At 39.2% G+C, this 12,649-nt stretch overlaps 1 protein-coding gene across 1 annotated transcript; it reads right to left on the bottom strand.

The window, feature by feature from the left end:
* Positions 1 to 182: 182 nt before the first annotated feature.
* Positions 183 to 9,767, bottom strand: agtr1b (angiotensin II receptor, type 1b). Its single transcript, XM_067435004.1, has 2 exons — positions 9,624 to 9,767; positions 183 to 2,057 (listed from the first exon to the last, which is right to left on the bottom strand). Exon 2 carries the CDS (start codon positions 1,956 to 1,958, stop codon positions 888 to 890), a length of 1,071 nt encoding a protein of 356 aa, XP_067291105.1. The 5' UTR covers positions 1,959 to 2,057; positions 9,624 to 9,767; the 3' UTR covers positions 183 to 887.
* Between the last annotated feature and the right edge of the window lie 2,882 nt (positions 9,768 to 12,649).

Here is a 12,649-nt window from a genome sequence, read left to right as displayed (position 1 = left end):
GGGAGTGATGTTTACATGCACAGGTTACTAAAGTGGCTTCAGTTGCTAGAAACATTCAAGAGCACAAAAACTCATTATATTACGCATTAATTGAGTCAGCGTTACACTCAATGAATGCATAGCTTAACGAGTTTTTGCATTCCTGAATGTTTCTAGCAACTGAAGCCACTCTTTAGTATTTTAGTTGGCGTGCCTGCCTCCCACGTGAATCCTGCTTAGAGCAGGTCAAGTAGGACCGCTTATATTTGGTGCCGTGACCCAGATGGGACTGGGGTTTAGGGGGTGAGTGTGACAGACATTGGCCAGTAAGACTCCCCTGGCTTCAAGAATCACGCTAGCGACTGGCGCTAGAGGCTGTGGTCTTTAGCGTCTCAGGCTTAATCCTAAACCATAAATAAACTTTTTAGCCTTCTGGTCTACTGCATTTTAATCAGTGTGTAGACATACAGTATTTGGTATTACATTCATTATGTTTAATTACAATATGACATACAAGTTTCATTAAAAAATACATTAAAGTATATTTAAGTTTATCGTAAATACACTTACAGTACATTCAAAAGCACTTTGAATTTTAAAATTGGAACAATTAATCACATGCAATTGACTGAAGAATATACTAAAATATTCTATTTCCATAGACCTACTAAGTATTCTAGTTTGCTAATGTGTACTTTTTTTTCGTGGCAACCTGCAGGATGACACATTTTTGGTATTGACACAGACATTTGAGGTCTATGACCCTCTTAAGTACTGATAATTGTTACTGATACAGTAACTATCTAGTATTGTGCTTTGGTAATGCATTGGTAATCCAAGAATGTTGCATCTTGTAGTACCTTAAAATCCCAAAACACAAATAAAAACTTTCGCTATGCCTTTTTCATTTAAGAAGTGGATGTTGAATTGTTCTTGGGGCTTGTTGGGTTGAGCAGTCCAGAGGTACAATGGGAATGGACGTTTATCTTTGAGCTAATGCTTAAGTGGCTGCTGGTTTGTCCACACTCACAGCCTAGCAACCTCAATAGGTTCTTGCGAAAGTTGTGTCCAACAAATCCATAAAGAATGGGGTTTATACAACTGTTTAAATAGGAGATACAGATGGTAAATGGCATGGCTGTGTCAATAACATCCAGTGTTTGGCAGTTTTCCACCACGCCAAGCATGGCTAGCAGCTCCATGAAGTGGAAAGCTTGGTGAGGAGCCCAGCAAACAAAGAAGGCGAGCACAGTAGCGGCAATCATCCGTAGTGTTTCATCCTCCCGAGAGCGAACGCTTTTCCTCAACAGACCTCTGGAACCCAGAAGTGCCCGACCGATAAGGCAATAGCAGGTGATGATGACAAGGAAAGGCACAAGAAATCCTAGAACGCTTTTTAGCACGCTAAGAGTAACTAATAAGTGTATCTGCTCACTGTGATGCCACATGGCGCACAATGTTGAGTTCCCAATGTCATACACACCCCTGCTTAGTGCCGTAGGTGCACTGAGGAGCAAGGCAAACAGCCATATGAGTACACAGGTGAGGTTAGCGTAGAGAAGTGTGCGCTGGCGTCTGGAGCGCACAGGATGTACGATAGCAAAATATCGGTCAATGCTAAGAGCGGTGAGGAAGAATATACTAGTGTAGAGGTTGAAGATGACCAGTCCGGCACTTGCCTTGCACAGAATGGTGCCGAACGGCCAGTGGTAACCCATGGCTGTGAAAGCGGCCCACAATGGCAGCGTAATAAGGAAGGTAAGGTCTGATATAGCTAGATTGAGCACAAACACGTTTGCGACTGTTTTAAGCTTCATGTAGTGGTAGATGACAGCCACCACCATGCTATTACCAATGATCCCAATGATAAAATTGCATCCGTAGACGACGGGAATGAAGGTGAAGATGAAGTTGTGTCTTCCGGACATATTGCAGTTCACGTGGAAGCGCTCACTCATTCCCGAGGTTTTGTTCTCCATTTTTGGTCCACAATTCTTGCTTATGTGACAACAAATGGTATCCACAGGGTATGTCTTGAGTAGGCGACACTAGCTTTGGTGTAAAGGCCTCACTGACACCTATAAAAGAGAGGAAGAGGCATCATTACCACAGGCCGTAAACACCGGCCGTGACGCATGGCCAAGAGCTCCTGCTACGCCCCCTTATTAAGCTCTGCACATTAAAACTGTCTTCACTGATCATGCTAGTTCTGCCATCAAAAACAGATGCTTTGAAATAACACTGATCTGACAACCTGGAAACCCTTTAAAACACTCTCAGTTAATGAGTGTGAAGGGGGAGTTGGGCTGTGTTTATCTATCTATCTATCTATCTATCTATCTATCTATCTATCTATCTATCTATCTATCTATCTATCTATCTATCTATCTATCTATCTATCTATCTATCTATCTATCTATCTATCTATCTATCTATCTATCCATCCATCCATCTATCTTGTTCCATCCATCCATCCATCCATCTATCTTGTTCCATCCATCCATCCATCCATCCATCCATCCATCCATCCATCCATCCATCCATCCATCCATCCATCCATCCATCCATCTATCTATCTATCTATCTATCTATCTATCTATCTATCTATCTATCTATCTATCTATCTATCTATCTATCTATCTATCTATCTTGTTCCATCCATTCATCCATCCATCCATCCATCCATCCATCCATCCATCCATCCATCCATCCATCCATCCATCCAATGTTACAGTCAAAGGAATGTCTTTCAGTTCCAGTAAATTTCAATTTTTTTCAATTTCTTTATACTCAAATTTTAAATGATTTAAATGTAAATCTACATGCGCTTATAGAGTTTAGTTAGTTAGTAAGGTCAGTTGCTTGTAGTAACAGATAACTACGTTCCTTTAAAATCAAGGGTTACTGTTACCTTCTAGTATTAGCTATTTGTGCTTATGGAAGTAAACATGCTTTTTTAACTACAAAATAAATTGATGAGAGAGAGAGAGAGAGAGAGAGAGAGAGAGAGAGAGAGAGAGAGAGAGAGAGAGAGAGAGAGAGAGAGAGAGAGAGAAGGGGGGGGGGTGCATTAGAGCATTGCAGAGTTGTTATGTTCCATACACACTGTGCTGAAAGGATCTCAGCATGAGAATTTCTAATCAGTACACACCTAAATAAACAGGTCACCAGGGGTCTAGGCTGTGGAAAGACCCTGTGAGAAAATCAAACCTGTTTGCTGTTATAAAATGAGCGTGCTGTTACCAAGATAGAATGATGAAAAAATTATCTATTCAGAACATGTTTATAAATGTCCAAAAATCTAATAATGAAATGCTTTCTACATACTTAAATTAATTTAAGGTAATATGCCACTGTTTGCCACAAGAGGGCACACTAAAGGTTTTTTTCTTCTAACTGGTTTCAGTTTAAATCTTAAAGCAAAAACCCGGCTTGTGCAAAAAGCTGAATTTAGAAACTTTCTGTTCTTTCAACCACACATGATTGATTTTTAAGTTGAATCACAATTAAGAGATAATTTATTGCATTTATAAACTTTATAAACTTACTTTCTCTTGTTTGGCTCTATTGTTTAAGATCTTAGCGTAAACTAGAGCTTTCTGGGAATGTTCATCAACCATAGTCCAAAAACTACAAGATTATTTATGACATGATGAATATATACTTTAAAAAAATGAAATCTACAACATCATATATGTTGCGTGTATAACAACATGTTCATTGGTAATTCATACTTAAAAAAAATACATATGAAGCATAAAAAACAGTGCATAAAACAATTTTTTTATGTTTAATAATTCATAAATAAATACAACTCTTAAAACTGTGCTCACGCTGTTTACAATTCTCTATCCCGTTTCATCCGTTTGTATGCATGCATACAAATCTTCATTTACACACCTCACATTTTAGACCCGTTTCATTTATATGTCAAGTGAACGTGTTTCTTTGGTTTCACAGGCGAGACATTTTAAAAAAGCGTGCATTCTTCTGTCAAAGCACCAGCCATATCAGTTACAGATGTGGCGTTCATTGCTAAACAAGGAGCACAACGTAAGGGTGCCAAGGGTAACAGGATAATGAAATATCACCCCTGTATTTCTCCTCCTCAGGCCTGCTGCAATAAAGCAGTTCCGCACATGTCACCATTTGATTTAGTCCTGTTTTCTTTTTTAAATTAGTGTAACAGTAGGTGACTGTAAGTTGACTGTACAGGGAACACAGAAACCAAATGCGTAAGACTAGTCCACTTTTAGTTGTGCATGCGTTGTGTTCTCATGCTGTTTCTCTGGATTCAATGAAATACCCACAACACAAAAGCACAAAACAGGAACACAGCACCAAGTGAATTACTCTTAAGCTAGATAATGGTTACTCTTAATTGTTCCTCCCAGCCAGTAAATACATTAAATGGACAGCAAATGGAAATTTTGAATGGAGACTGTAGAAGGCAGAAATTATCGTTACATTAGTTTTCCAATGCCATTAAAAATGACATTTACTCTGAAGTGCTGTTTAGCGAAAAGGAAAGCAATGGTGTTTTTTTTTTTTTTTTTTTTTGTTCACCATAACTGATTCGAGTAGGCATACTAGGAAAATGTTTAGCTGGACTTTTTGCTGTCACTTTTTTTTTTTACCACATAAAATGAATCACAATGAATGTAGCATCGCTTCAAATTGAATAGTGCTAAAGCCCCAAGAGTCAAAGTTTTCTGAAGGTTCTAAAACAAGGTCACCTATAGCAACCAAACCTTAAAATCCCTGGTAATAGCACCAAAATTGGCACACATCAAGTCAAAACCCCTATCTATAGAAAAAGAAAAATGATATATATACTGATCAGGCATTACATTATGATATTAATATTGTGTTGGTCCCCCTATTCCTGCCAAAACAGCCCTAACCCATTGAGGCATGGACTCCACTAGACCCCTGAAGGTGTGCTGTGGTATCTGGCTCCAAGATATTAGCAGAAGATCCTTTAGGTCCCGTAAGTTCCGAGGTGGGGCTTCTATGGATCGGACTTGTTGGTTCAGAACATCACAATGATGCTCGATTGGATTGAATTCTGGGAATTTGGAGGCCAAATCAACACGTCAGACGTTGTGCTCCTCAAACCATTCTTAAACCGTTTTTGCTTTGTGGCAGGACACATTACCCAGCTGAAAGAGGCCACAGCCACCAAGGAATACCGTTTCCATGAAAGGGTGTACATGATCTGCAACAATGCTTAGCTAGGTGGTTCGTGTCAAAGTAACATCCATGGATGGCAGGACCCAAGGTTTCCCAGCAGAACATTGCCCAAAGCATTACACTGCCTCCGCCGGCTCGCCTTCTTCCCATAGTGCATCCTGGTGCCATGTGTTCCCCAGGTAAGCGAAGCACACGCTCCCGGCCATACACGTGATGTAAAAGAAAACGTGATTCATTATACCAGGTCACCTTCTTCCATTGCTCCGTGGTCCAGTTCTGATGCCCACTGTTGGAGCTTTCAGTGGTGGACAGGGGTCAGCATGGGCACCCTGACTGGTCTGCAGCTATGCAGCCCCATACATAACAAACTGTGATGCAATGTGTATTCTGACACCTTTCTATCAGAAAAAAAACATTAACTTCTTGAGCAATATGAGTTACAGTAACTCGTCGTCTGTTTGATCAGACAACATGGGCCATCCTTCACTCCCCATGTGCATCAATGAGCCTTGACCGCCCATGACCCTGTCGCCGGTTCCCCACTGTTCCTTCCTTGGAGCACTTTTGATAGATACTGACCACTGCAACAGCCCACAAGAGCTGCAGTTTTGGAGATGCTCTGATCTAGTCATCTAACCATCACAATTTGGCCCTTGTCAAACTCACACAAATCTTTAAGCTTGCCCATTTTTCCTGCTTCTAACACATCAACTTTGAGGACAAAATGTTCTCTTGCTGTCCACTAACAGGTGCTGTGACTTCACCTTGTCAATGGTCATGTCATGCCTGATTGGTGTATAAACACATTTACGACCATATTTTGGGAAAGTTTTTCATCATGGGATTCAACTTCCTTGCCCTAACAGCACAACTATCTATCAGGAACTCTGTTTAATCAGAAGTGCAGCGTGAGCACCACCATCTGGCAGAGTGTTAGACTGGCCACTAAAATCACTGATCTAGTTAAATATTCACTAAATCTACTCTTCTCTCACTTAGGAGAGGTACCACGAGGAAATGTATCTCACCAGCACAGGTGTGGCCACTAAAAAAACAATTATCTGTCCTTACCCGCTGGGACAGCAGAGATGAGCTTTATATATTTCTGTTGACTGGGCTTTTAAGGCAAACGGCTGTTTGGATTAACAGCAGATGGAATGACACGGACATCTGTCTGACATTTTGTTTAGCAGAGCACAAACGAAAGCCCAATGCAGCAATTTAGCTTCTGTTATCGTGTTTAAGTTCTCATCGGATAGATGCAAGCTGCCACCATGGGTGTTGTGGACAACAAATATTAGTCAGCCTTAAGATTCCAGCTCCATAAAACATTGCAGTTTGTCTGAGCTCAAGATGTTAACGTTTTTAACAACGAGATATTACACAATCACTCTGTTCGAAAGCATTGCCTGCAGAGGGAGCATGTTAAGGCAGTATGTGTTCCTGAGGCTGTTCTGAAAATTAATTATGCTGCCAAATTCAAAGGTAGCATGGCATGGATCCTTTGAGGAGGAGGGCACCCAAAAATTGACATTGAACCCTTGTGAAAAAGAAGTTAACTTAATTGTATTGAATGTGTACTTGTAGTGTAATATTAAAAGTTATATTTAATCTATATAGATACAGATAGATAGCACTTATGTGTAATTAAAAAGAGTTGCCTGCACTTTTATGACCATTTCTTTAAAAGTTCACTGTGTAAAGTCAAGTTAAAAGTTTTAAGTGCATGTTAAGTCATATTCAAACTTTCATCACGCTTTAAAATACATTTAGTTTGATGTGTTTCTAACATACTAATTGTACTGTAATATGCCGGATGAGATGTTAAACCGAGGTCCTGACTCTCTGTGGTCACGAAAAATCTCCAAAAAATCTAAATTGCCCACTGTCCCCTCCCCATTCTGGCGTTCTGGCGCAATATGGCTGCCGTCATATTAACACATTATTATTATTATTATTATTATTATTATTATTATTATGTTAAAGCCATATAAAAAATAAACTGCACTTGTTAATGAAATAAAAGGCCACTGAAAATGCCTGCACTTTTATGATTGTTTCTTAAAAATTGGACTGTGTAAAGTTTGGTAACACTTTACATTAGGGTTGTATTAGTTATTTTGTATCATTAGTAAACCTGGTTGTGGAAGATAGTAAGTGGTTGAACTTTACTTTTAATGAACTTCCAGCTCATGTGCGCACATTTGTTTGCTTCAATTCACTGCGGAGTGGTTTGTAAACAACACACAGGTTGACAATGGATTTGGATTTGCTCATTAAATATGCAAATCTTATCCAATCAGTGTTTACTTAGTCTTAAGTGCGGCACGCCCATTTCTTGAGAGAGGTTCAAAACCAGTGTAGAAAATAGCCTATTGCGTTTTTGAATGTAAAAAAACATGCGAATGTCATAAGTTGACCTCAGACAAAAATATAAAATGATTAAAAAAAAGCCAGTTCATGTCCCCTTTAATAAGTTAATGCATTAGTTAACATTAACTAACCATGAACAATTCCTTTAGCTATAGGGCCAGCTTTGCTAAACAACGCAAATTAGCATTAGAACGCAATTCTATAAACGCGCCAATGGGAGTGGACAGTTCTGCGAGTGATCTACTGATGACACACAAATTAAAGAACACAGACGCGCCAGATCATTTCCATAATGACCAGTGCAATCTACCCATTAGCGTCGGGTTTAAGGCATGCTTTTTTGGGCAAAACTTTTTATTATTTGCTGCTTTGTAAATGGTAAGTCATGTTAATAAAAGTCTAAAAATGTTAGTAACACATCAGGTAATGTTGAAATAGTGTACACCAGCTGTACAATGTGTACCCTAATCCTTCAAAATAAGTACCTACTTAAGAGAGAGTGATTTCGGACGCAGCCGAAGTAGGTTCAGTCGGCGGCCATCTTGAAAAGATGCAAAGATCCTATTAACTTGAATGGGAAAAGACCAATATATTTGAAATAGTTTGTCAGCATAGGTTGCTTCACTTCACTCTCATTCTAAAATCATCTCCCATGGCCTCATGCACACTTCAGAATCTCAGTAGAAGTAGTAGGTAATCCACATACTTTTCATCTACTGTTTAAACTTTTAACCTACAGATTTTTTTGCCTACGATTTAGTAAAGTGGGCATATTTGGCTACAACCATTGGACTTTTAACAGAAAGATGGGACTTCCAGAGCAGACAGGAAACGATGTGAGAGAGATAGGGACGGGATTGTAAAGGAGCCAGTCTCCAGCTCGCATTAAAAATACATGAATTCAGGTCACCTATAGAATGGTTGTTAAAAATGGCTCTGGTACTATTAGTATGCCTACCAGGCGATAATGCTTATTAATATACTATCATATAACTCTACTGAAAAAAATGTAGTCACTTGTTTGTGTTTTTTATAACAAGTGTTTTTTTGTTTTTTTGCACTACACAGTCACCTGTCCCTTTTCATTTGTCTCTTTATACTAAGCATGCTCTTATTACTCACAGTGTACACTACACATTTTCCTGATCTATTTTTTATTCATGCGTTTATTGATACAGTAAAGAAGTAGATTTTAAGTTTCACAGTAGAGGCATTTTGTACTATTCTGTGTACATGACTGGAATGGCAACACATTTGACTATGTCCTCATTTAAATAGCAAGGTAAATGTGTGTGTTAATGGCGGTTTCATTAAATGAGCCATGGCATTTTACTGTATGTGCAGCATAATGGGAACAACACACCATACTAAACAAAGTGCTATGACTGTCATAACAGGCTTGCACTAAAATAAAACTCATGTTTCTGCATAAACCCATACTTTTGACAAATGCCAAAGGAATCCTTTTCTTAAAACTGAACACAGTTGCTGATGTTAAACAGACGAAATTACTTTAAAATGAAAATATGATTGGTGTTTGCTCATGCAAAACTCAGTGCCATGCTGCTTGCCATTCTGAGAAGTTTTTAGTGCATTGCCATGGGGTTATTAGGATGTTTTGGGTGGTTTCTAAGGTGTTGCTAGTCTGTTTGTAAGGTTTTTTAAGTGGTTGTGAACTGGCCCAATTCGAAGGGTCCAACTCCATGGTCCATGGTCATTTTACCATGTCTGTCATTCATGTCTGTTGCAGAAAGAGATTGGCACTTCCATTTTAATGTTTTTTTGTATCAATGAATACATTTTAAAAGTAAGGGGCAAACTATTATATAAGCAGTAATAATAATAGTGATTTTTGCATTCTAGTATTACAAATATACACAATTTTAGAACTGGCTAAAAAATACTGCATACGATTTCAGATCTGTGCTGCATGTTCGAGAATTTTGATGATTCTATTTTTTCAGTTTAGAATCCAAACTCAATTCTCAATAAGCAGGGTAAGCTTTTAGTGAATATAGCATGTTAGAAATGACATTGAAATATTATTCTATTCATATATAAATCAGAAAGGTTCCTACCTGATGAAGTGGATAAGAAATCACAGTTTCAGAGTGTGAGCCACACTGCGTGAACTGCAGACGATTGCCCTATTACTGAACTGCACGAACAAGACTAGTCAAATTCGCCTGACACTTACACACACATCAGCATGTACAAACACAATCCACCCCCCACTGATGAAAACATGTCTCATGTCTGTATTTCCACAGTATGTGCTTGTTAAGACCACCACCCCCAACATACACCCACTCAACATTAATGCTCCTCCTATCTGAGTGGCACATCTCAAGCTCAGTGGTCAGTTATTTCACGCTATCCTCCCATCACGCAGAGGCAAATCGTGACAACTCTAATTGGCCTCCCCCAAAGATTTATTAATAACACTGTCACCAATGTCAGACATTGGAGATGGAGAGGAAATGGTTGTCTCCTGTCCCTCTTCCATCCTTCAAGCTCAAATGGGACTTTTTCCATTGCAGACATCGCTGTCAGTCAAAAAAAATAAGTGCACAAACCCTGCAGTGTGGCCGTTGCGTCACTGGTTGAGTCACACACCACTTGACATACTCGGTGTACAAACTGGAGAGGTTGCTGCTCAGAGGTCTGACATCTGAGACCGAAGGATAGGAAAGGAAAACAAAGTAGGGAAGCAGAGGTCTGGATGAGTAGGTTGGAGCCGGCAGCGTGTAGACATGAGAAAGAACATGGAGAACTTGTTTTCCAGAAAGCTTTATGAACTGACCTGTGAGTCAGGTCACCTGATCCGTTTCTGAGATCTCTGGATGTTCTTTCATGCTACTTCAAATCCAGTTTAACTCTATGTTTGCATGACCAATGAGGGAATAAAGCTCTGGGTCTTCTGATTTATGATTAGCGAGGCCAAAACCAACAAACAATTTTTTGATAGTTATTTTGGGCACCCTGGAGTTTCTTGTGTGACTCTTCTGAAGTTGGCATTAGTAGATTGCATTTTTAAATTTGTAGATTGAGACTATTCCAAGAATATTCTTATTTTATAATCACAGCTGTTTGTTCTTCATACCTTAAAAGGAATGGACATAAATATTAAATAGTTATTTCCCACTATAGTGGAGTAACCCTCATTTACTCTTTCTCATGTTGTTCTGGAAAAAATAAGACTTTCGTTCCCCTTTGAAAGGTGAATGAAGGTTCATAATTGTTCTCAATTTTAAACAATGTAAGTCTGGGTAATTAACATATAATTTATAGACATCATAAACATAATCCATATGAATTGAGCAATCAAGAACTTGATGTGACTATATTTGATGTGCTCAAGTGCAATGATCAGCGTTCATGTGTGAATAAAAGCCTTAAAGGAACACTCCAACGTTTTTATAAATAGGGCTTATTCAACTTCTTTCCTGCATTTAGATATGTGGGCAAAAGTATTTTTGTCTCAGTGCATGTGTAACCCCTACTGTTCGGCCCGGGACTCGAACCCGGATCCAACTTCCATTGTTTTAGTTTGTCAGGGTCGCCGCTACCTTAGCTTAGTATAATAAATGGAATCCTATGTTGCCAGCTACGATGTACCGAGTAAAAGTGATTTTTTTTAAAAGTACAGGCGAAGCACTGCTACTTGGGCGCAGAGATATCATGCAACACATTGCGATCGCTCAACAGCCGGAGGACGTTAGGATGAAAGCCATATCTCTGCACCCAAGTAGCAGTGCTTCGCCTGTGCTTCCCCATAATACAGTCCCAAGTCAATATCTGCCTAGGAAATCGCCTAGTCTTAATCTGCATCGCTATTTGTACTCGTTGTGAATACACAGGCCACAAGACGTAATTAGGTGGGTTTTTTTGGATCACTTTTACTCTGGACATGCTAGCTGGCAACATAGGATTCCATTCATTATGCTAAGCTAAGCTAGCAGCGACCCTGCCAAACTAAAACAATGCATGCACTGAGACAAAAATACATTTGCCCACATATCTAAATGTAGAAAAGTTGAAAAATCCCTATTTCTAAAAACGGTGGAGTGCTCTGTTAATTAAAGAAGCCATATTTGACCACAAAACCAGTCATAAGTCGCCAGGTTGGCTCCAATTCACGCATACGCCGCCATTGTGGCTCAAGATAACTTCAGAAGCAAATGTACATTTAACTCACATAAACTTTCTAATCCAATTACCATCCACTCTTTAGAAACATTTATCAAGTCTTTTAACATGAGTCTTTTCTCTCAATTCACTTCAACATATTTGTCGCTCGTGTGCAGTCTGTATATGACTCATTACTAATGAATGCGTTCTAATAAAATGAACCGTCTTTTTCAGCAACTCATCAAAAATAATCATACACATCTTTGATAAACAGTGTTTAACATCAGTTTCGACCATTGTTTTTTCTCACCTGCAGAAAACGAAGAGAAATGCCGTGAGACAATAGCACTGGCTGCAAGCTCCGGCAAAGTTTTATTAAAGGTGCCCTAGAATGAGTTGAAACAATATGTTAAATTGCTCTCTGATATCTACATAGTGGGTATGTGGCTTATTTAAGGGCAAACGTTGTCCAGATACAGTTTTACAGGGCCATTTACAACCCTATAAATTGCCCCTAGTATGTAATGCTCTGTGTTTGCCTTATTTGGAAGAGTAATTCAAATTAATGTTGAGCTCTGCTCTGATTGGCTTATTTCAGCAGCTCACAGCAGTTCAGTTGTTCAGCGAATCGGCTCGTGAGTCTTTACAGAGCACAGACCGACTGAATGACACTTTAAGCAGAACATCTCAAATGGAGATTGCTGAAATGCAGCGTACTTGTTTATTGGTGTTTTCAGATCATTCGTGTGCGAGAGAGAGTTTGCTTGAAATGGGCCGAACAAACTTGAATTAAATTGTTGTGGTATCCGATTATAATAAACCTCAACCATGACTGTTGACATTTTTTGTCTGTGGGAAGGGTAGAAAAGTCCTCACGTCCCCTGCACAGCCTGGATCATGACATTTGTGTCCATGAGAGCTGCCGTTTTTGCCATTCTCTCGAGTGTCTCGTTTACCTGCAGTCCCAATGATT

The sequence above is a fragment of the Pseudorasbora parva genome, chromosome 24 (assembly GCF_024679245.1).
Source record: "Pseudorasbora parva isolate DD20220531a chromosome 24, ASM2467924v1, whole genome shotgun sequence".
In the NCBI taxonomy this organism is placed as follows: Eukaryota; Metazoa; Chordata; class Actinopteri; order Cypriniformes; family Gobionidae; genus Pseudorasbora; species Pseudorasbora parva.
Note: the sequence above shows the minus strand (reverse complement) of the source record. Positions and strands in the feature narration are given on the sequence as shown.